This window comes from Phyllobates terribilis, unplaced genomic scaffold (genome assembly GCF_046119375.1).
Source record: "Phyllobates terribilis strain yellow unplaced genomic scaffold, ASM4611937v1 Scaffold_2__4_contigs__length_985480577, whole genome shotgun sequence".
NCBI classification, from domain to species: Eukaryota; Metazoa; Chordata; class Amphibia; order Anura; family Dendrobatidae; genus Phyllobates; species Phyllobates terribilis.
Window position 1 is genome coordinate 781,640,158 of NW_027362762.1, and position 25,785 is coordinate 781,665,942.

The 25,785-nt window shown below is 42.8% G+C and overlaps 1 protein-coding gene across 3 annotated transcripts in view; it reads right to left on the reverse strand.

Moving 5' to 3' along the window:
* Window positions 1–25,785, reverse strand: part of LOC141228954 (interleukin-5 receptor subunit alpha-like) — a 231,413-nt gene that overhangs the window by 141,044 nt on the left and 64,584 nt on the right. For 2 of the 3 annotated variants that reach the window (XM_073667367.1, XM_073667368.1), the window contains exons 3-4: window positions 14,623–14,774; window positions 901–1,042 (exon numbers count right to left, since the gene is read on the reverse strand). In XM_073667367.1, the coding sequence (XP_073523468.1) occupies window positions 901–1,042; window positions 14,623–14,774 (294 nt within the window). The remainder of the gene's footprint in view (window positions 1–900; window positions 1,043–14,622; window positions 14,775–25,785) is intronic. The other variant, XM_073667369.1, reaches the window with a different exon arrangement.

Below are 25,785 nucleotides of genomic sequence, written 5' to 3' on the forward strand. Positions count from 1 at the left end.
TTAAACCCCTTAAAGTCTATCAGAGGATCTAATGGTACCCTGTTGGGCCAGTCCAAAAATGCAAAGAAATATATTGCTCTGACTGTAATGTTATTTGCATTGTTATAATAATTTTCTTAAGGAGATCGCAGTATGATGAGAAATTAAACATTCCTACTGATCTACTGCTACTCCTTTCCTGCACTGCTTAAGTCTCTGCCTCCAAACTTCCTCTTCCGGGAAGAACAGGCATATGACCACTGAAGCCAATCATTGTCTGCAGCAGTATCAACATGTCAATATTGTGGCAAGTAATCGCAGTGATCTCAAGTCCACGTGTGACTACTGGCTCTATACATCGTATTCTGTTCATATAGATATGTGACCTCTGCAGTCAATGACAGGATCAGTGGTGATGGATTGACTTTGTACATCCTGTTATAGTATAATGATCATATGACCTCTGCAGCCAATCACTGGCTGCAGTAGTCATCTGTTGGTCACCACTGCAGCCAGTGGTTGAAGCTTGAAGACTGACATGGGACCTGGGCAGTTCTAGGAGACAAGCAGCAGTGGATTGGCAGATGACAGGGGCAGACATACCATTGTTGCAACCTGTGCAGCTGCACAGGCGCCTGAGAGTTAAAGGGACCCATTTTCTCCCCTAAAGCAGGTAGAATTCTGCATAATGATGGACTGTAAAGCACCCTGACACTGTTCTTCCACAGGGACCTTTTCTGCTTGTGTCCTCCTGTGGTAAATGGGTATACTTTATAAAACCAGATTTTAACCAGGGGTCACACACTGTAGGCTAAATGCAGTAATATATACCATATATAAACACACACTTCCTTCACTATCTACATACATGTACACAAAGCTATTATATATTTTGTTGAGTACCAAGTAAAAGACCCTTACCTTCAGGCAGGTATGTTTCTGCTTTACCAGTATTCACTTTCTCATTCAACAAATTATATACAAAAAGTTGGACACTTACTCCTTTGTGTAATGTGAATAACATTTCATAAAAAACTTCGTGTACATAGCAACAATTGGCAACCTGCAAGATGTAGAAGATAATGTTTTAAAAAGGGTTGTGTAATCTTGAATCTTCTTCATTCATGAGCGCACCTCTCCTCTGTCTCCTGACTTCCTGCCCTCCTGAAGATTGACAATTCAGACCAGCATCAAGATCTCACCGCTGGTCTTTACTGAATGCTCCCCGATGCTTCAAGCAGAGGCAGATTTGCCTTTGCAGCATCAGAGGAGCGCAGAGCCACTGATCCTAGCTGGATCTCATGATCAGACCAACTTCAGGGCTGTGCATGCAAGCTGTATGGCAAACTGGCCTCCTACATTAGAATGAGGAGGTTGCCGCAACTAACTACACAATAGAATTAAAAATCCCTCCGTTCTTAAGAACGGAGAAAATATTTAATAAGGATTAAATTGCAAAGCTGTTTGATTTAACAAGCACCTTGCAATTTTACCAATGTAAGAAGTTGAGACAACCCCTTTGAAATAGTCTTGTTAACTTGTCTCTTTATAAATTATACACATATATCATTGGTTTACATCAATACCAAATTCTACCTGTCTTATATTGTAAAACAACTGTACTCATTTACTGAAATTGAACACTTCTATCCAGCCAGAATAGAGGATGTTGATCCAATGGATGAGTTGTATTTTCAAGGCCAAAAATAATCAATTAAGAAGAACAAATACAGGATGCAGTATATACGGTAGTTTTGTATAATTTTTCCTTCAAGTAAAATGTCTGATTTAGGTTCATAACCCGTTTACCCCGAAGATAGTTTGCACGTTAATGACCAGGCCAATTTTTACAATTCTGACCACTGTCATTTTATGAGGTAATAACTCTGGAACGCTTCAACGGATCCCACTGATTCTGAGATTGTTTTTTCGTGACATATTGTACTTTATGATAGTGGTAAAATTTATTTGATATGACTTTATTTGTGAAAAAATTGAAAATTTGGCAAAAATTGAGAAAATTTAGCAATTTTCAAACTTTGAATTTTCATGCCCTTAAATCAGAGAGATTTGTCACATAAAATAGTTAATAAATAACACTTCCCACATGTATACTTTACATCAGCACAATTTTGGAACCAAAATTTTTTTTCGTTAGGAAGTTATAAGGGTTAAAAATTGACCAGCGATTTCTCATTTTTCCAACAAAATTTGCAAAACCATTTTTTTAGGGACCACATCACATTTGTAGTGACTTTGAGGGGTCTTTATGACAGAAAATACCCAAAAGTGACACCATTCTAAAAACTGCACCCCTCAAGGTGATCAAAACCACATTCAAGAAGTTTATTAACCCTTTAGGTGCTTCACAGGAATTTTTGGAATGTGGAAGAAAAAAATTAACATTTATTTTTTTCACAAAAATGTTACTTTAGACCCAATTTTTTTACTTTTGCAATAGTAACAGGAAAAAATTGAGACCAAAATTTGTTGTGCAATTTCTCCTGAGTAAGCCAATACCCCATATGTGGGAAAAAAACATTGTTTGGGCGCACGGCAGGGTTTGGAAAGGAAGGAGTACTGTGTGACTTTTTGAATATAAAATTTGTTTGAATAATTAGCGGACGCCATGTTGCGTTAGGGAAGCCCCTGATGTGCCTAAACAAGTGACACCATTTTGGAAACTAGACCCCTCAGGGAACTTATCTAGATGTGTTGTGAACACCTTGAACACCCAGGTGCTTCACAGAAGTTTATAACGTAGAGCCGTGAAAATAAAAAATCTAACTTTTTGCACAAAAATTATCTTTTAGCCCCAATTTTTTTATTTTCACAAGGGTAAGAGGAGAAAGTGAACCCCAAAAACTGTTGTGCTATTTCTCCTAAGTATGCTGATACCCCATATGTGGGGAAAATGCACTGTTTGGGTGCATGGCAGGGTTCAGAAGGGAAGGAGAACTGTGTGACTTTTTGAATGCTAAATTGGCTGGAGTCGAGAGCGGACGCTATGTCGCGTTTGGAGAGCCACTGACGTGCCTAAACAGTGGAAACCCCCCCACAAGTGACCCCATTTTGGAAGCAAGACCTCTCAAGGATTTTATCAAGGGGTATAGTGAACATTTTGAACCCAGAGGTATGACACAGAATTTGATAGCATTAGGTCGTCATATTGAATAAGTTGTCCTTAGTCTTGATTGCAAATGCTTGCTATATTAGTTTGCATCGGGTACTCGGGTATGCACCATGTAACGTGGATGCTCGAGTCCCCACCCCGCATGTTTCACGGTTATTAGACACCCAAAAAAAACATGCGGGGATCGCTCGTGCATGGCAGGAAATCCCCGTGAGGTTTTCTTGGCTATATAACAGCCGCAAAGCATATGGGGTTGAGACTCTAGCATGTCACTTGAGCACCCGTGATACTTGGTGCATATCTGAGCACCCGATGCAAACTCAAGTAGCGAGCACTTACGCTCAAAACTAGTCACCATATTGTCATCATTTTTTTTCTTTACTTTTGAAAAAATCCCAACCCCAACACAACCCTAGTCCTAACCCTAGCACAACCCTAACCCTAGAACAAACCTAACCCTAACACAACCCTAACCCTACTACAACCCTAACCCTAGCACAACCCTAACTCTAGCACAACCCTAATCCTAACCCTAGCACAACCCTATCCCTAACCCTACCACTACCCTAGCACAACCCTAATCCTAACCCTACCACAACCCTAACCCTAGCACAACCCTACCACAACCCTAATCCTAACCCTAGCACAACCCTAAGCCTAGCACAACCCTAACCCTAGCACAACCCTAGCACAACCCTAATCCTAACCCTAGCACAACCCAAATCCCGACCACACACCCTAGCACAACCCTAATCCTAACTCTAGCACAACCCTAACCCTACCACAACCCTAAGCCTAGCACAACCCTAACCATCTCACAACCCTAATCCTAACCCTAGCACAACCCTAACCCTAGCACAACCCTAGCACAACCCCAACCCTAGCACAGCCCGAACCCTACCACAACCCTAACCCTAGCACAACCCTAGCACAACCCTAATCTTAACCCTAGCACAACCCCAACCCCATCCCTACCACAACCCTGGCACAACCCTAATCCTAAACCTACCACAACCCTAACCCTAGCACAACCCTAACCCTACCACAACCCTAACCCTACCACAACCCCAACCCCATCCCTACCACAACCCTGGCACAACCCTAGCACAACCCTAATCCTAAACCTACCACAACACTAACCCTAGCACAACCCTAACCCTAAAGTTTATTTTTTACGCCTTTCCTCATGCGGTATAAGTGATTAGATGACTTTATTCTTTGGGTCAGTGTGATTACAGCGATACCAGATTCATATCGGTTTTTTATGATTGACAGCTGTCACACACTAAAAAACCCTTTTTTTTCAAAGACTAGTTTTTGCATCTTCATATTTTGAGACCTATAATTTTTCCATATTTTGACCGACAGAGTCATGTGATGGCTTGATTTTTGCGGGACAAGTTGACGTTTTTATTGGTACCATTTTCGGGTACGTGATATTTTTTAATCGCTTTTTATTCTGATTTTTGGGAGGCAGAATAAACAAAAACCAACAATTCAGGAATTGTTTTTTTTGCTTTTTTTATGCCATTCCGCGTGTGGTAAAATTGATAAGACAGCTTTATTCTTTGGGTCAGTATGTTTACAGAGGTACCACATTTATATAGTTTTTTTATGTTTTGCCGCTTTTACACAATAAAAACTATTTTATAGAAAAAAATATTTTTTTTTATCGCTTTATTCTGAAAACTATAACTTTTTTACTTTTCGGCTGATGGAGCTGTATGGCAGCTTGTTTTTTGCGGGACAAGATGAAGTTTTCAGCGGTACCATTTTTTTTTTTTTACATTCGTCTCTTTGATCGCGTTTTATTCCATTTTTTGTTTGGCTGTATGATGATAAAGCATAGTTTTTTTGCTTTGTTTTATTAGTGGGACAGCTTTATAAGTTAGGTCGTTCCAGATGTGGCAATACTAAATATGTGTACTTTTATTGGTTTGTTGTTTTTTTTTCATAATAATATTTATTTATGGGTACAGTATAATTTTTTTTTTTTATATATATATTATTACCTTTTTTTCACATTCTGATACCTTTTTTTACTCTTACACTTGGACCCACTATGGGACTTTCACATTTTACAGGCTGATCGCTTATATAGCATAGAGATGCAGCAGCATCTCTATGCTATACAGCCTGTCAGCACTGCACAGGCAGAAGTTTCTTTGATCGCGCACTGCGCATGATCAAAGTAACTTCCTGCTGTCTGGTGACCCGGATGTCATCATGAGGACATCGGGTCACCATGAAAAACTACCGGGACTCCGCACAGACAGCGCGGGACGCCGGAGAAGAGGTAAGTAAGTGGCGCTTACCTCCCCTTGCTCCCAGAATGCTGCGATCGATTTCGATTGCAGCATTTCGGAGGTTAATGTGCACATAGTACCGGGTGTCAGCTGTGACAATCAGCTGACAATTGGCAGTGATCGTGCCAGCACAGCCTCTGTGCGGGCGCAATCGCCAGGGCATATTAATACATATCTGGCCCAATAGGCCCCGGCCACAGATACGTATTAATACGCCCCACGTCAGAAAAGGGTTCAAGGGCTTCTCCGAGAAATGTACTAAAATAAAGTAATACAATATTAATACACATTTAAATTTAAATACACATTTAATTTTAAAATTAATACACATTTAAATATTAAATATTTTTCTAAATTCCTTTTCATAGCAAAAAGGTATGTTTTATATGCTGCACTGTGTCAGGATTCCAAAATGGCAGCTACCATCAATCACACTCCATCCTAGATCTCAGAGGACGCACAGTAGGAATAGGTTGCGCTGCGTGAAGCATGAGGCAAACCTCTGTCAGAGTAGCATCCTGTCAGGCATCATGAACGCATATTCCTCTGTGCAGTCAACCGGACAGGACACTGAGTGGAGCTGAACTAAAGGAGAAGTTAAGCACATTTCTTTAGCTGACTGACAATGAATATTGATGAGCAAGCACTAAGATGCTTTGGTACTCGTTGCTCGGGTCGAGCAAATTGGAATGCTCGAGTGCTTGGTCTGAGTAACGAGCCCAATGTAAGTCTATGGAAAACTCGAGCATTTTTCTGGCGGCCCCCCTGGCAGTCTGTAGAGGGCCTAAAAATTGCCCAAATCAATGGGAACAGTGCTCAAATGACATGGGAACAGCATGGGAAAGACCCCTGGAAGCATTTCTGACCAGGTCACTGCTGTCAACAATGTTGTCAGAGGTATTACGCCACTTTTACAGACTCACAATAAAACATACAAAAATGAAACCAAAATTGAATTTCCTCGGAAATATGTTAAGGAACATCCTTTCCTGAGTAATGACTTATACATAGACAAAATAAATAATCAAAAACAAAAATGCTCCTCCACACCTTTGGGCTATGTTCACACGTAGCGTTTTTGATGCGTTTTTCCCCTTTGCATTGCTTTCAACCGTGACAAATAAATTCATCGGGAAATGTCATTTTAACATTTTACAACCTTATCTGGCCATGTGGTGTGTGAAACATCATCAGACACATCCTGTTTCATTTATGAAGGAGGGATTGTGAAAGTCACAAACACTATTTTTACAGCCTTACTATTTTTAAAGGGCCAGCAGTCGGCTATGCTTTGTTGTTCCAATTATTACAGAGGGGGTCTCCTATACTGTTATTGCATATGCAGTGACTGCAAGGGCTGCCAAAAATTTGGATGCACCCCAATACCCCTTTGAAGAGATATAGAAGAGGGGCTCAGTAAAAAAAATGTGGCCATTATAAAGGAGTTGGTCTCCTATAGTGGTAATGCCCATGCTGTGACTGCAAGGGCTGCCAAAATTTGGTAAAAATCTCGCTAACAATTTAAAGACACATAAAGCTGGGCCACAGTAATGAGTACGACATGTTCCCATTAAAAAGGAGAGGGTCTGCTATACAATTATAAGGTATGCAGAGAGTCCAACAGCTGCCATAATTTAGGAAAAACCCTACTAACAATTTACATACACATGGAGCTGGGCTACAGTAATGAGTATGACATGTTCCCAGCAAAAAGGAGTGGGTCTCCCATACTGTTTGTCTATGAAGTGAATACAACGACTGCCAAAAATTTGGAGGAACTCCAATGTCCCTTGCAAGAGACGTAGATGTGGTGATATGGTAGATATGGTGGTGATATGGAGGAGGATGTGGAGAATGAGGATGAGGAGAAGGAGGAGGACAAGTGCAAATAGACTCATGTCTGGGTGTGAAGACAGGTGCATGGGAATAGAGTTAGACCTCCCAAAAAAGACACTGTATTTGAGTTTATTTTACGCTGCTATCATTCAGTGGTGTTGAGAAGTCTGGCCCAATCCAGCCCTTGCTCATTTTTAGAAGAGTCAGGCGGTCAGCATTTTCAGTTGACAGGCGGATGCGCCTATCGGTTATAATTCTACCAGTGGCACTAAAAACCCACTCTGACAAAACGTTAGCGACAGGGCAGGCCAGGACCTCCAAGGCATAGAGAGCCAGTTCATGCCATGTGTCCAGCTTGGATACCCAATAATTATAAGGCACAGAGGAATCACGGAGGACGTTGGTACAGTCGGCAAGGTATTTCCTCACCATCTTCCGAAACTTTTCCCTCCTTGGAAGAGTACCCCGCACCTCAGCCCCTGTGCGATGGGAGGGTCTGAGAAAACTGTCCCAGAACTTTGACAGTGTTCCCTTGCCTCTGATGGATTGCTTTTGTGTTTGTTTGGCCAGGCGAGAGGCCCGAATCTACAAATGGAAAAGTGAAAAGCTCTTCTGAGTGTCCAAGTGTGGGATCAGTTGTCTTCGGGCACTCAACATGGTAGGAGGAAGGGTGATCAGGGTGAGGAATATGCGGACCAAACTCACGGCTACTGAGACTTGACCGTGTAGAAGACAGGGTGGTGGTGGTGGCAAAGTGATTGGAACATTATCTGCTATCCAAGTGAACAATCTTTTGACACTGCTCTGGGTTCAATAGTGGTGTACTGCAGTCCCCTATTAATTGGGACAGGAAGGTCGAGTGACAAAATGTGGGTGTTTGTTGTGGCACAATTTCAGCTTGCCCACGGCCACGTCCTCGGCCTCTGCATGCACCATCACGTCCACTTCCCCATCCCTTGCCACGCACCTTGCCCATTTTAAATGGAGGACGATATTTTCCACGTTCACGAGAAATGGCTGATTTTGGAATGCAGTTATATGTGATACGTCTGACAGAGAACCACGGTTTTAAATAGCAGACCTGTAATTTACTTATTATTATATTATTCTACACAGAGACCTAGTGTGAATAGCTTGACCAACACACTGCAACAAAATGGAAGACAGAAATGGCAGATTTTGGAACACTGTTATAGGTGATATGTCTGACAGAGAACCACAGTTTTAAATAGCAGGCCTGTAATTTACTAATACTATTCTTCACAGACAGCTAGTGTGAACAGCTTGACTGACATACTGCAAAAGAATGGAAAAGGAGGCCAATATTTTCCATGTTCAGTTCAAATTACAAATATCTCTAATTATTACAGCAGCAGCAGACAGGACGTTCAATGGACCCTTTTGCGCTATATATGCACTGCAGTCTGCCACATACACAACCTGCCTAACACTGATTATATGTAGCTGGACTAGTCCTGAGAAGGACTGTTAGTTCATATAGATATATATATATATATATGTTGGGAAATACCTATACTAACTATAAACAAGCAAATCTCTCGTTGACTCAGCAGCACCTCTCCCTATTCTGACTGTTTCCAGGTTAGACTGTGACCAGCATAGCAGCATCAGGTCCTATATAGACCTGATGACGCTGTGCATCCAGCCAATCACTGTAATGCCACAACAAACATGGCTACGGCATTACAGTGCGTGGCAGGCAATTCCTGCATGTTCATTGGCTCTCTAAAGAGCGCCAAACATGCAGGGAGGGGACCCGAGTTCCCCACCGATCAACCCGGAAATACTCGCTGAGTGCTGAGCTTGTCGAGCACCGTGATGCTCGGGCGAGTACCAAGCAGTGGCGAGCATGTTCGCGCATCACTAATAATGAACATTCATCTCAGTCGCCTGACAGTTTTAGTGCGTCTGTCTCATGCTTCACGCAGCCTGTCCTACTGCCTGTCCTGGCAGTTGCCATGTTATATTTAGAAAAATGTTTAATATTCAAATGTGCATTATTTATTTGATTTATTTATTTTATTACATATCTTGGAGAACCCCTTTAGGCAGTGGCGTACCACCAATGGCGGCAGGCCACTCAACTGCTATGGGACCTGTGAACCAGGGGGGCCTGATGTCAGAGTCCCCATTGGGCCCCCAGTCCAGCCAGCAAGCGCTGCCCCCTTCCCCACACTCAACTGCATCGGCAGATGCCGAGCAGTTGAAAGCAATGATGGAGGAGGGAGTGTCATGTGACATTCCCTATCCCATCATTCCCCCTCTGTGTTTGACGCAGCGGGCGCGATGTCACTTCATCCATGCTATGTCAGATAGTGGAGCTGCTGAGGTGAGGAGATGCACTGTAGAGTTTGAAGCAGTGGGGGAATGAGGAGCGGTGAGTATTGTATTTATTTTTTAAAAAATCAGAGAGTACGTGGTGCCCATAATACTGGAGGACTGTGGGCTGCATTTTACAATATGGGGACTGCATTTTACAATATGGGGACTGTATTTTACTCTTTGGGGGGTTGCATTTTTCCTTATGGGGGTTGCATTTTACTCTATAGGGTTACATTTTACCCTATGGAGGACCATGAGGAGAGCATTATACACTGTGGAGATCCATAAGGAGCATATTATACACTGTGAATGCCCATGGGGAGCCTATTATACTCTGTGGAGGACCATGGGGAGCCTATTATGCTCTGTGGAGGTCCATGGGGAGCATATTATACTTTGTGGAGGACCATGGGGAGCTTATTATTCTCTGTGGAGGACCATGGGGAGCGTATTATATTCTGTGGAGGACCCTGGGGAGCGTATTATATTCTGTGGAGGACCCTGGAGAGCATATTATACTCTGTTGAGGACCATTGGGAGCATATTATACTCTGTGGAGGACCATGAGGAGCGAATTATACACTGTGGAGGACCATGAGGAGCATATTATACACTGTGGAGGACCATGGGGAGCCTATTATACTCTGCAGGACCATGGAGAGCCTATTATGCTCTGTGGAGGACCATGGGGAGCCTATTATACTCTCTGGGGGACCATGGGGAACCTACAGCATATGCTCTGTGGAGGACCAAGGGGAGCCCATTATACTTTGTGGGGGACCTTGGGGAGTGTATTATAATCTGTGGAGTACCATTGGGAGACTATTATACTGTATGCAAGCAATTATACAGTGTGAAGGCTTGTGTGGGGTCCATCACACTGTTTGGAGGAGTAGCATGGGCCATTATACAGTGTGGGGCTATTATACTGCATGGAGAGCTGTGTATGTGGGGGGGTCACAGTTGGGGTCACCATACTTTGCCTTTGGAGTTGAAGTGTGGTACAGCAGGGTCATCATACTGTGCATGTGGAGGCTAATGTGAAAGAATTCACCATGGGGGTATCATATGGTTGGGGGGCACTTTTGTTGGCATCATACTTTATAGGGGCAGTAAAAAAGGAATCTAGGACGTCAAATGGAGGAAAATTACAATGTTAAGGCTAGAAAGTTGTGAGATATGCTCTTCTGTGACCCCGACAAATATTTATTTATTCATTTATTTTTAGGGGGGTGGCTCAATTAGAACTTCCGCTATGGGGATCCATGATTTCTATGTACGCCCCTGCCTTTAGGGACAGATTTGAAGAGTAATGACTAACCTGGATAGTGGATATTTACAATTATCTATTCTAGGAAGCCAACAAAAACAGGAAAGTTAGGCGCAAAAGGGAAATTAGTCATGTTTAAGCCTTCCATGTTAAAATCCTCTGAGCATATAGTACTGTGCAAAAGTGTTAGGCAGATGTGGAAAAATTGCTGGAAAGTAAGAATGCTTTCAAAAAATAGAAGTGTTAATAATTTATTTTTGTCATTTAACAAAATGTAAAGTGAATGAACAAAAAGAGAAATCTAAATTATCATGATGTCCAGCAGTGCTATCAGCTCAGGACTGACAGAAACCAGTGGGACACAGATAAACCCATCTACTGTTCGACGAGGTCTGGCCAGATGTGGTCTACCTGAAAGAACTGTGGCCAAAAGGCCATACCTTCAACATATATTGAGGGCTGTAAAGTGGTGTAATAATGAGTGTCTACAGGCAATGGTGAAGCATGGTGGAGTTTTATTGAAAGTCTGGACAGCATTTCAGCAAATGGAGTTTGGGATTTGGTCAGGATAAATAGTGTCCTCAATTCTGTGAAATACAACCCGATACTTGTCCATCGCACAATACCATCAGGGAGGTGTCTGTTTGGCTCCAAATCTATTCTGCAGCAACAACTCCAAACATACAGCCATTATCATTAAAAACTATATTCTGCGCTCTATTGGGGCTATAACATGACTTCCAGGACTCCATGTTCTTCTTTACGTTCATCTCACAATCATTGAGTCTGTATGAGATTATTTAATGGGAAAGAAGGTTTTGTGCAAGCCTATATCCACACAATATCTGTACTTAGTTCTCCAAGTTGTTTGGAATAAACTCCCTGACAAGTTCCTTCAAAAACTGCATGCAATTCAAGAAGAATTGAATCTCTGATACTGTTTTGAAGGTAAAGGGCGGTCACACCAAATATTGATTTGATCTTAATTTCTCATTTGCTAATTTACTTTGCATTTTGTTAATAAAATTAACAATTAACACTTTTATTTTTTAAAGCATTCTTACTTTGCAGCATTTTTTCCACACCTGTGTAAATTGTTTGCACAGTATTCCATCCCTCAGAAAGCCCTGATTTATGCTACTGTATCAGTACACTGTGTTTTCTACACAAGTCATCCATAAAATGTATACCAACATGTAGTGGCTTAACAAATGTCATGCAAAAAGGACACTAATTTGGTACCCATCGTTTGAGGGGCATAGTGAAATGTGAACTTAGCTTAAGCCAGTTGCTTAACTCCCACAAAAAAAAATAAAGTTTTTTAAACTAAAACATGCCTAATCCATCCAACCAGTCTAGTGACTGACAGTACTACTGAGAGAGAGAGTTATCCAAAATGGGTTAGTTTGGGCAACTTTTATGTGTTTAGCTAGCTTTAGTGACAATCACTTCAATAAGGTTTGTAAGCAAATACTCTCCCCTTTCAATGGCTGTATTTTAAACCCTTCACGACATATGACGTAAACTTACATCATATGGCGTGTATCTGCCTTTGATGCAGGCTTGCACGCCAAGTCCGCAACTTTCCCATGCATGATGGCTGATTTAACCAGCCATCATGTACCTCTAACAGCCACTGGTGAAGCAGAATTATAAACCTGTTAAATCCCACTGTCAATCTCTGACTGTGGCATTTCACATGCACTAGCAATGGGGCTTGTCGTTCCATGCTCCCTTCGGTGTGACCGTGAGGCTATCGTGGGGCACAGATGAGTTGCTGATGAACCGGTGCTTGTCATTATGATCCTCCTGTGAAAGCCAGACCATGCCTGACATTCATAGGAGATTGTGATTTTCTCTATACATAGCAGTGCTGCTTGACACTCGCCTTACACTCGTCCTACTTTTCTGGATCAAGAGCGGAGCGATTTTTTTATACGATCGTGTGACTCCAGCCTCACTGTTCCAATCTTCGTTGATGATCTACAATGGTGACATCATGATTACAGCACACATGACAGCTGCAGCCAATCACTGGGCTCAGCGAGTCTGTTGACGCAGATGACACCAGCCCCTGAGTCTAGTGACTGGCTGCAATGGTCATTTGTAGCTATGTCAGTGCTGGTGGAGAGAAAACACTGGTGCAGGGAAAGGATTAAAAATAAATGACATTAAACAACCTCTTTACCATGCTAACCACACAATTTATCCTAATTAAGACGTAAAAAATAAATAAAAATGAAACATTAAGGTAAAATAGTAAGAAAAACATTTATGTTTCATGTAAAAAATTACCAAAAATATTTGGCCTTATGAATTTTTTTTTTTAAGACAAAGTAGGTAAAATGGCTGGCAGGTGTTTGATCATGTAGGATATTTATTGATCCTATTAACCCTGGCAATTTCCAAATTTAAAGAGTAGCTGTTGTTTTAATTTTTACTTCATAAATCATTACACATGAAAATAAACAAGTTTGTAATATATCTTATTAGGAAAATCAGCTTCTTTCACTACACTTTTTAATTAGGTTTAATCATTCATTTTCAAAATTCTAAATTCATAGGTAAAATCTGTTTTCAGGGAAGAGAGATTTTTACATTACTGAGATAGGAGATGACAGTTGGTGCTCTTAAGATTCTATGTATGTGGGAGGGGGAGGAGGAGCTCTGCCTCCTACTCCTCTCTTCTCTTTCCCCTCAATAATCTTATCAGTAGCAACTGACATCTTCTATCTCAGTAATGTAACAATCTGTCTTTACTAAATACAACAAAGTTGCTTATTTTCATGTGTATTATTAATTTACTAAATAAAAATTAAAATGATGATTACATTTTAAAAGTGATAAATGCTAGATCTTTGACACTTTCTCTAATCACTTGAATCGGGGATATCTTCTAATTCTGACCAGTCATAAGGTGGGAGGAAGAAGAGGGAAACTAAAAACTAAGCTATTTTATTCTAGGCTCTTAAGGGTGCGTCCACGTTGGTATACACTGTGTTCCAAATTATTATGCAAATAATATTTTCTCAGATTTTCCCAAATTACCTATATGAATTGCAGTCATTGTAATTTTCCAGTCAAATAACTATTAGAGTACAATTGAAAGGTTTTTGTATAAACTGCCTATGATAACAGTATATTTTTAAAAAAATAAAAAACTCAAACTGCACTCAAAATGCATGTTCCAAATTATTATGCACAGCAGAGTTTTCAACCTTTTCATTTTAACAAAGAACAAAACAATGGTCATTTTTGAAATTATAAGCATTAGCAGGTTATTACAAACTGAAATCAAACAGTTTTCAACTCAAAACTTTATTCTAGGTGATGTTACATTTTCACATAGGACCCCTTGTTCGAAAGGAGCTTCTGAACTCTCTCGTCCATTGAATTTGTTAGGTTTTGGATGGTTTCTGCTTTAATTGTTTTGCATGAGGACAGAATACCCTCCCAGAGCTGTTGCTTAGATGTGAACTGCCTCCTGCCATCATAGACACTCCTTTTGATGATGCTCCAGAGGTTCTCAATAATTTGGAACACAGTGTAATGTGCACTCTAGCTCAATTACTGCTATTCATTTGCACAGTTTTTTTATGCAGTGTATGGATAATGTTTGGTAACTCGAATACACCACAGTGGACTGAAAATCCACCGCATATCCTCTGCGAAAATATGTCCTAATAGTTAAGACTACTCTTATGAAGCATAAGTTATATTTAATACATTAAAAAAATGAAGAGTTATATTCTTACCGTCAGCTCTTCATCATAAACATCATTTCCAATGTTGACCTTATACGTGTAATTCTCCATAGACGTTGTTATATTGCAGTTCCAGGTAATATTGATGAATGCAGGAGAAATGTTAACTGAGAAATCCCTTAATAATGGAACAGTATTTTCTTCTGTATAGTTAAAAAAAAAAAAAAAAATTAAAAAAAAAAAACGTTCCTGTAAGTCGATGTTCACTTGTCAGTTTGCTTGGGGAGCACAACAATGGAAATAAACGTTCAGTTACAGCAGGGTTCCCCAACTCCAGTCCTCAAGACCCACCAACAGGTCATGTTTTCAGGATTTCCTTAGTATTGCACAGGTGATAATTCCATCATCAGCACAGGCAATAGTTACATCACCTGTGCAATACTAAGGAAATCCTGAAAACATGACCTGTTGGTGAGTCTTGAGGACTGGAGTTGGGGAACCCTGAGTTACAGGACTCGTTCATTTGAATCGGTTTAACTTTTTTCTAAAAGGTCATCATTTTGCACTAATCCATTTATTGGTTGAACAATTGAACATCCATTATGATCCGTTTCCTATTTAATTTAATAATGTATGTTCCATCTGCTATCCGTGTTTTTGATGGACAAAAAAGTAGTCTGTCATAATTTGTTTTACCTTGAATATGAACGTATACAGGCTCGGTCTGGCCTGGCGGGGCGCCGGGAAATTTCCCGGTGGGCCCCGGGCCCCATGCAGAGGGAACTGAAGAATTTAAAAAAAAAAAAGTGGTCGTGGGCCCTTTAAGGACGCGCGCACGCACTTTCACCGACACGATGCCCAGGACAGTAGCGGGAGGGGCCTGGGAGCAGGGGCTGCACTGCAGCGTCACACTCAGCAGACAGGGAAGCACGTCTGCTAAAAGTGACGTCACAGCGCGCCCTGCACTGCAGTCTCCCACATTAGGAGCGTGTCTGTGGGCTGGAGACAAGCCAAGGTACTGTAATATTTGTGTGTTTGTATGGATTTTTATGTATATGCTGCCTGCATGTGTGTGTGTACAGTGTGTGTGTATATGCCTGTGTGTGTGTACAGTGTGTGTGTATATGCCTGTGTGTGTGTACAGTGTGTGTGTATATGCGTGTGTGTACAGTGTGTGTGTATATGCCTGTGTGTGTGTACAGTGTGTGTGTATATGCCTGTGTGTGTGTACAGTGTGTGTGTATATGCCTGTGTGTGTGTACAGTGTGTGTATATGCGTGTGTGTGTACAGTGTGTGTGTATATGCCTGTGTGTGTGTGTATATGCCTGTGTGTGTGTGTACAGTGTGTGTGTATATGCCTGTGTGTGTACAGTGTGTGTATATGCCTGTGTGTGTGTGTACAGTGTGTATATACCTGTGTGTGTGTGTGTGTGTACAGTGTGTGTATATGCCTGTGTGTGTACAGTGTGTGTATATGCCTGTGTGTGTACAGTGTGTGTATATGCCTGTGTGTGTACAATGTGTGTATATGCCTGTGTGTGTACAATGTGTGTATATGCCTGTGTGTGTATGTCTCTGTGTGTGTGTGTATATACCTGTGTGTGTGTGTAGTGTGTTTATATTCCTGTGTGTGTGTTTATATTCCTGTGTGTGTGTGTGTTTATATTCCTGTGTGTGTTTATATGCCTGTGTGTGTATATGCCTGTGTGTGTGTGTGTGTGTGTATATATGCCTGTATGCCTGTGTGTGTATATGCCGGTGTGTGTATATGCCTGTGTGTGTCCATTGTGTATGCCTGTGTGTTTATGTGTCTTCACACATATGTGTGTGTGTGCGCTTCCCTGCGTGTCTGCATTTTTGTGTGTGATTGTCTGAGTGTGTCTGTGCATTTCTGTGTGTGATTGTCTGAGTGTGTCTGTGCATTTCTGTGTGTGCTTGCCTGTGTGTGTACGTGTCCTCATTTCTGTGAGTATGTGTATCTGCGTGTGTATATTAGGGCTCTTTCACATGTCCTGATATTTACGGGACTGGAGATATCCGTGTCCACCTGTGTGTCATCCTTAGTGACACATACTGGCGCTTGGGAATCAGTATACAGTTAGCGCTGTTCCCAAGAGCCGGGTGCTGAGCGCTGCCCTCATCATAGATCCCTGCAGGCGCTGTGATCAGCAGCAGCGGGGTCAATGATGAGAGTAGTAGTCTACTCCCACCGTGTCCGTGTCCAACTGTAAAAATAAGAATAAAATAAAAAAATCCTTATACTCACCTCTAAGTGTCCCCCGCTGTAATCCGTGTGAGTGCTCACGCCGAGGAGAATGACTTCTGCAGCGAGCTTGCTCCAGAGCTGCGCTTAGTGAATGACAGGGCACCGCTTGTTGAGCGCAGCTCCGGAGCTCACTCACTGCAGGAGACATTCTCCTCGGCGTGAGCGCTCGCACGGATTACAGTGGGTGACACTTAGTAGAGGTTAGTATAAGTTTTTTTTTATTTTATTCTTTTTACAGTTGGACACAGCTTGTATAGACTATTACTCTCATCATTGACCCTGCTGGTGCTGATCGCAGCGCCTGCAGGGATCTATGATGAGGGCAGCGCTCAGCGCTCTTCCCAAGCACCGGGTGCTAACTGTCATCAGTGTGCGGGACATTTTGCGGTCTGGACAGCAGGTAAAAAACAGACATGCCAGCGTGTTTTGCCCACGGACACCACATGGTCTGTAGAAAGTAGAAACACACTGACATGTGCACATACGCATTCATGTGAATGGGTCTACGTGTGTCAGTGTCTCTGGTACATGTGGAAACGGTACTGACGTGTGAAAGAGCCCTTAGTATGTGTCTGTGTGCGCTTTTGTGTGTGTAAGCGTGCTTCTGCATGTCTGTGTGCTCTTCCGAAGATTTATTATATTTGGAGAGAGATGGGAGAGAAATTTTAGGAGACAGAATGGGGAGATGTGTGAAGAAACAGTATGGTGAACTAGGGGAGGGATGGGAATGGGTGCGGGAACAGAATGGGGAAGGGATGTATAAGACAGTATGGAGAGTAGGGGAATAGTGTGAGGAGACAGTATGGGGGGAGAAAAGTGTGAGGTGACACAGCACAGAGACTAGGTAGTGTGGGGGAAGGTATAGAGATGCGGCAGTATGGGGGAAATAGTGTGAGGGCACAGAAAGTAGGGAACAGTATGCTGAGGATGGGGAGTGTGATGAAGGGGCACAGTATAGAGACTGGGCAGTATAGGGGGGACACAGTGTGAGAGGACAGTGTGAAGAGGGGGCCCAGTATGGTAAGGAGAGGACAGTGTGGAGAGCAGGTACCATAAGAGGGATACAGTGTATGTCATGTTTTGTGCAGGGAGCATTGTAAGAGTTAGGTTTATTCAGGGCTCAGTGTAGATATTGTTATTCAGGAGCATTATAATGACTCTGCTATCTTTAAGGGCATCGTGTGGGGATGTGCTGCAGAAGACCGGAGAAGATGGAAGTCTGCAGAGACGAGCTGTGGATGAGAAAACTCATCATGGAGACTGGACAAGAGGGAGACGAAAAGAGAACAACTCTAATCAGAGAAGACGTCTCAGGTAAGATACCTGGATGTAAATGTTCATCTGTGATCCTGCCTGTGTCTCATCAGTACTGTGCTTCGTGTATGGTCCGCAGTCTGATGATGACTGATAACAACTCCCAGTATCTCTATTGTTAATTACATACTGGGAGTTGTAGGTTTATGCGATACAAAGATATATGGGGCTGACCTGACATTACAAATGATGGTGGTTCAGATGATGTATTCATGTACTGATGAGTTTGTGCGCGTCTGCGTGTTTGCGCGCGTCTGCGTGTGTGTGCGCTTCTACGTGTGTGTGCGCGTCTACGTATCTGGAATAATATGTATTTTGTAAGATGCGTGTATGTAAGAGTCCATTGTGGTGTGTAATATCATTCATATGCTTGAGGCACCTTTACTAAATCTATTAGGACTCACTCACATGTGTTAGGGAATTCCATTTGTCTTTCCACATTTAGGAACAGATAAGTGAAATTTGCTAACCTTGTCATAACCATAGGGTTGTACTTGTATGGAGCGGGTTCAGGAGCTGAGCCTGCTCCATACCAGGCAGATGTCGGCTGTGTTACATAGCCGGCATCTGCCTGTAACAGCAGTGATCAGAGCTCGCCTTGATTGCTGCTGTTTTGAGTATTTAAGTGCCCTTGTCAATCACTGACAGCAGCATTTAGCTAGCCGGTGCATGCAGTCACCTGCTCCCTTCTGCCCCCTGTGACGCAGTTGCAGATTGCTGATGGGTTGCCAGTAGTGCTGAGTGAGCGTGGTCAGATAAGGTGTGATCCCAGCATGCTCGGGTGTTATCCAGGTATCTTGTAGTGCTCTGCTAATATGCTCGAGTCCCTGGGGTAGCATGTTTTGCGGCGGTAGACAGAAGCAACATATGCAGGGATTACCTAACAAACAGGCAATTCCTGCATGTGTTGCGTCTGTCTACCGCCGCAAAACATGCTACCCCGGGGACTCGAGCATATTAGCAGAGCACTACAAGATACCTGGATAACACCTGAGCATGCTGGGATCACACCTTATCTGACCATTCTTGCTCAGCACTAGTTACCAGGTGCTGCTGCCATGTTAGTCATTCAATGAAGCTCAGCCTGAGGTTGGGCTCCATGGAAGTGTCACAATCCAGGTGCCGGATGTTATTGCAGCACCCTCACTTTGTAGTTCGCAGTGACTGTAATGTCTCCCTCCTTGCACCGATCCTATGACAGGAAGCGAGTGGCGGCAGGGAGAATAAAACGTAATTTTCTCCATGTAGCCAACGCTTTTCCATTAAACCGTCTAACCAGGCTTTAAACCCTATTTACCTGCAGATTACCCCTATATCTGCAGATAAATAGCGTTTTTCAAGGTGACAAGTTACCATTAAAGGGACTCTGGCAGGACGGAATGACTGTTCGAACAAAGTCCTGCCGCTCAGTGCTCCACAGCGCAGCCAATCATGTAACTATAGTGCATTATAGACAAGCATAACAAGTAATAAAACCGTTTATGGTGGGCTGTAGTGTGGGCCCCTAGAGTCAGTTCCCCTGGTGGGCCCTAGGCACCCCAGTCCGACCCTGAACGTATAACAAGCGAATCTCTTTTACTGATCAGCTTAAAATCAGGAACTTTAGGTTCAAATTAGGAACCATTTGCATCCATGTAACCATTTCTTACAAGTCCACTTTTTTTATCTCTACTGGAACAATGCAAACGGATGCCAAACAGACATGTGAAAAAGTTCTATCACAAATTAGTTTTATATTAAATTCTGATGCTTATTATTCCAAATTTTTTAATAAAAATCCATTTTCTCAAGGTGATTATGTCAGAATTTTGGTGTAAATCGCTTTGAAAAGTCGCAACATTTTGGCTCAGCACAGACTTACATAGAAATTTAACGAATTTTGGTGTTTTCACTGCAGTTTCCCCCAACTCTGTGAAAATGAGTGGCTCTGCGTTAGGACTGGATTGCAACAGGGGCGTGATGAAACAGCTCATCTAATTCATGATGAGTAGTGGCATTTCTTATGCCAGAAATCTTACTCCAGCCCCTGACTGGAGTAGGATTTGTGACGAGGCAGACAGAGGTGCATGGCACTTGTCAGATGCTCCTGATTCATTAAGAGGTGTGCACCTCTTAATGAATCAAGAGTATCTGAATCTGAGGGTTCACTCACACAAGCGATGATTCTCTCTTCCGAGTGAATTAGATCAATCATGGTAATGACACTTGGCTCAAACTCTTGTAGAGTTTGAGCCGAATGTCAGTTTACTGTGACTTGATTCTCTCACATTAGAAAATTGTATCACAGGTGCGGAGTAGACAGAGAACTTAATTTCTCCATCTTCTCCATTGTCTGTGTTCGCATAAATCAGACTGCACTCGGAGCCGAGATCTCAATCTGTGTATGCGCCGCCTCGGGTGGCCATTTTCCTGAAGCCCAGCGCCGGGAAGCACTCCTTCGCACACCGGCGACATTTTCTTGAAGAACACCATCGGGACACCCCCTCCTCCCAGCCAAGGGCCCACAGCTTCACCCCACTCCTGCTGCCACCGGCTTCCTGCAGCAGCGACCCTGCCTCCTGTGACCCCACTCCACCGCCGCCACCCCTCTCTCCCCCGGTTAGCTAAATTTTGACTATAAGACGGACCCCCAATTGACACATTAAACATTTTTTTCCTGTTTTCATCCTTAAAATTTGGGATGCGTATTATAGTTCAGTGCGTCTTTAACTTTGCAAAATACGGTATTTGGTATTGCCAAGTCCGGAGTGACCTGAAACGTGGCAAAAACTATACTTTTTCATCATACCGCAGAATAAACAGTGGAGTAAAATGCTATAAAAAAGATAAATGTAAATAAAAATAATATAACTGAAAATGCCATCTTGTTCCGCAAAAAAAAAGTCATCATACAGCTCCATCAGTGGAGAAATAAAAAAGTTATATGGTATCTCTCAAAATATAGTGATGCCAAAACAATTCATTTTTCTATAAAATAGCTTTTATTGTGTAAAAGTGGCAAAACATAAAAAAAATATAAATGTTGTATCGCTGTAACCGTACTGACCCGAAGAATAAAGCTGCCTTATCACTTTTACCACACGCTGAATGGCATTAAACAAGAAACCAAAAAAAACAAAAAAAAATTCCTGAATTGCTAGTTTTTGTTCATTCTGCCTCCCAAAAATCGGAATAAAAAGCGATCAAAAAACGTTATGTACCCAAAAATAGTACAAATAAAAACGATAATTCGTCCTGCAAAAATCAAGCTCTCACATGACAGAAAATATATAGAAAAATTATGGCTCTCAAAATATGGCGATGCAAAAACTTGAATTTACAATACAAAGCATTTTTAGTGTGTGACAGCAGCCAAACATAAAAACCCAATATAAATCTGATATCGTTGTAATCGCACCGTCGCGAAGAATAAAGTCATCTAATCACTTATACTACATAAGGAAAGGCGTAAAAAATTAAATAGAATCAATTCTTCACCTGCTGTTGATTTGTTCATTCTGCCTCCCAAAGATCGCAGTAAGGCTCGGTTCACATTTATCCTGTGTCCTCCACTCCACCGGGGTTTCCATGTAAATCTATGAAATGCATGATTCAGACAGAACCCACGACAGAAGATTCCCTATAATGAGGCAGATGGGAGCACTGTGGATTTTGTGTGTCCTATGATTCGGCGGTGTCTGTCTTTTTAAGCATGCATAAAAGCGTGGTCGGGCCACAGTTTTGTGCATCTCTTTCCTTCTGAGCTTTCCACTGTGCCTCAAAAGTATTTTTTTTTACCACAATAGGGGTATAAGCGTCCTCAGGAGAAATTGCTTAACAAATTGTATAGTCCATTTTTTCCTTTTTCTTTCTGAGCTTTCCACTGTGCCTTAAAAGTATTTTCCACCACATGTAGGGTATCTGTGTACTCAGGAGAAATTGTACTACATATTTTGTGGTCCATTTTCTGCTGTTAAGCGTGTCAAAAGGAAAAATCTGAGGATAAAGGAACATTTTTTGCGGGAAAAATGTATTTATTTAATTTTCACGGCTCAACGTTATAAAACTCTGTGAAGCACCTAGGGGTTCAAGTTGCTCAACACACTTCTGGATAAGTTCCTTAATGGGTATAGTTTCCAAAATGGGGTCACTTGTGGGGGGTTTCCACTGTGTAGGAACCTCAGTGGCTCTGCAAACCCGACATGGCATCAGCTATGTATTCTAGCAAATTTCACGCTCCAAAACTCAAATGTTGCTCCATCCCTTCCCAGCCCTGCCATGTGCCCAAAGAGTCGTTTTTGACCACATATGGAGTATCGGCATACTCACGACAAATTGCACAACAAATTTTCTCCTGTTACCCTTGTGAAAATGAAAAATGTAAGTCTGAAGCAACATTTTTGAGGAAAAATATATATTTTTTATAGTTTCCAAAATGGGTTCACTTAAGGTTGGTATCCACTGGTTAGACAGCTCAGGGGCTCTGCAAATGCGATATGGCATCGGCTATCTATTCCAGCCAATTTTGAGCCTCAAAAGTCAAATGGTGCTCTTCCAAGCCCTGCAGTGCGGGCAAACAGTAGTTTCCACCACAGGATATCAGTATACTCAGGTGAAATTGCACAACAAATTGTACTGTTTAGGCAAATCAGGGGCTATGCAAATGCGACAAGGCATCGGCTATCGATTTCAGATAATTTTGCTCTCCAAAACTGAAATGATGCTCCTTGCCTTCCAAGACCTGCCGTGCATCAATGTTTTCCAACACATATGGGTGGACGGCGACAGCGACAGCCTCAAAACATCACTGCTCTAGAGGAGATCTGCATGGAGGAATGGGCCAACATACCAGCAACAGTGTGTGCCAACCTTGTGAAGACTTTTGACCTCTGTCATTCCCAACAAAGAATATAAAACAAAGTATTGAGATGAACTTTAGTAATTGACCAAAAACTTATTTTCCACCAAAATTTAAAAAAAAATCCTTTCCAAATCAGACAATGTGATTTTCAGGATTTGTTCTCTCATTTTGTCTCACATAGTTGAGGTCTACCTATGATGTCAATTACAGGCCTCTCTCACCTTTTTAAGTGGGAGAACTTGCACAATTGGTGGCTGACTAAATACTTTTTTACCCACTGTATATATATATATATATATATATATATATACACACATATATATATATACTAGATGGTGGCCCGATTCTAACGCATCTGGTATTGTAGAATATGTATGTGGCCGCCCGGGTGCAATCAGCAGAGCAGTGTTTAAATTTGGCGCCAATATCGCTGATTGGTCGTGGCCGGCGGCCGCGACCAATCAGCGAATCGTATTAGTGAGGACCGGGGAGCGGCGCTGCCGGTGCGGGTACTTCCGCTGCAAGTGAGGGCCACAATTCCTCATCAGCTGGTTCCAGGGAAAAAGGTCGGTGTCCGTTGTATCCATGGGGATGCTAAGAACTACCCTGTTGACCGAGTGGTTATAGTCACAAACTGTGGCGCCGAGTTCCATGAGGTGAGCGTAGTCAAGGACCTGTTGCACCCTGTTATAATAGGGCGGGACTTTTACTTGTTTTGGGACTTGTTGGAGAAAGGGAGGAAGCCAGATTGTCCGGACAACAACCAGGTCGCTCCTAAAGATTCCTCGTCGCAGGATGCAGCTGACAGGTTTCCCTTTTGTGTGCTGGCTGGGGATGAGGATGAGACAGCATCCCTGGAGGCCAACATCCCTGAGCTGGAGGTGTCCGGGGTAAATTTTGGAGCCGCCCAGCTCAGGGACTTAACTCTAAAAGGGGAGTTTGATAATGTAACTGTTCTTAATGGTGTTGCTCAAGAGACGGGTGCTGACACCCGATATCCGTACTTTTCCGTAAATGGGGAGTTACTATATCGGGTCACCAAGCTGAGAGGGGAGGTAATCAAGCAGTTACTAATGCCAGGGCCTTACAGACGCAGGGTGTTAGATATGGCCCATACACATGTGTTGGGTGGTCATCTGGGGGTAGAGAAAACCCAGGAAAGGATCCTCCAGAGGTTCTATTGGCCCGGTTGTCACTGACAAATTGTAAATTATTGTATATCATGTCCCACCTACCAGCTGACCTCCTCGGTGGTTCACTTCCATAGCCTTTTAGTGCCGTTGCCGATCATTGATGTGCCATTTGATCACATAGCCATGGATCTAGTGGGACCCCTGGTCAAGTCCGCCAGAGTACATCAGTATATCCTGGTGGTACTGGACTATGCTACACGGTATCCAAAGGTCGTCCCACTACGTAAATCCTCTGCCAAATGTATAGCCCCAGAGTTGGTCCACATCTTCTCAAGAATGCGGTTGCCTAAGGAGATCCTAACGGACCAAGGGACCCTATTTATGTCAAGGGTGATGAGGGAGTTGTGCAAAACCCTGCAAATCACACAACTCTGGACCTCAGTCGACCACCCCCAGACAGATGGCTTAGTGAAGATGTTTAATAAAACCTTGAAAGCCATGTTAAAGAAGGTTGTAGAGAAAGAGGGCCAGGACTGAGACTGTCTATTTCCGTACCTTCTGTTCTCCATTAGAGAAGTCCCACAGGCCTCTGGATTCTCCCGGTTTGAGCTGTTATATGGCTGACACCCAAGCGGAATCCGGGACGTAGCAAAGGAGACCTGGTAGGCGGAGTCTACACCCTACAGGAGTGTAATCGAACATGTGACCCAGATGCAAGAGATGATTGCAGAGGTGATGTCCATTGTGAAAGAACACCTCCTCAAAGCACAAGAGGCACAGTCGAGGGTGTACAATAGATCGGCGAGGGTAAGACACTTCAACCATGGGGATAGAGTACTAGTGCTTGTACCTACGGTGGAGAGCAAATTCCTGGCCAAGTGGCAGGGCCCCTATGAAGTAATTGAAAAGGTTGGCGACGTCAACTATAGAGTCCACCAACCAGGAAAAAGGAAGCCATACCAGATGTACCACGTCAACCTGATTAAGCCATGGCGATTTAGGGAGCCTGTGGAAGCTCCATGTTTGGTAGCAAAGACTGAAGCGGATGTGGAGGAAGTCAAGGTGGCAGAGTAGCTGTCACATGCCCAGAAGCAACAGTGCCGAGAGTTGCTACAGCAGAACAGAGACCTGTTCTCAGATCGTAGAGCATGAGGTTCTTATGGAGCCTCATGTCCGAATAAACATGAAGCCGTATCGGATTCCTGAAGCCCGCCAAGAGATGATCTCAAAAGAAGTGAAGCGGATGCTGAACCTAGGCGTCATTGAGGAGTCCAAGAGTGTCTGGTCCAGTCCCATAGTCTTAGTGCCGAAACCAGATGGAGAAAGGCTGTTTTGCAATGACTATAGGAAACTCAACGAGGTCTCAAAGTTCGACACCTACCTGCCCAAGGTAGGCGAACTGATTGAAAGTTTAGAAACAACCAGGTACATTACCACCCTTGATATTGGCAAATACCCATGTCCCAAGATGCCAAGGATAAGACGGCCTTCTCAATGCCAGATGGATGTTTCCAGTATACAAGGATGCCATTTGGGTTGCAAGGAGCCCCAGCTACCTTCCAGAAAGCCATGGACCAGATCCTAGCTCCCCACAAGCAGTATGCAGAGGCCTGCCTGGATAATATCGTGATCTACAGCCAGGATTGGGGAAGCCATGTGA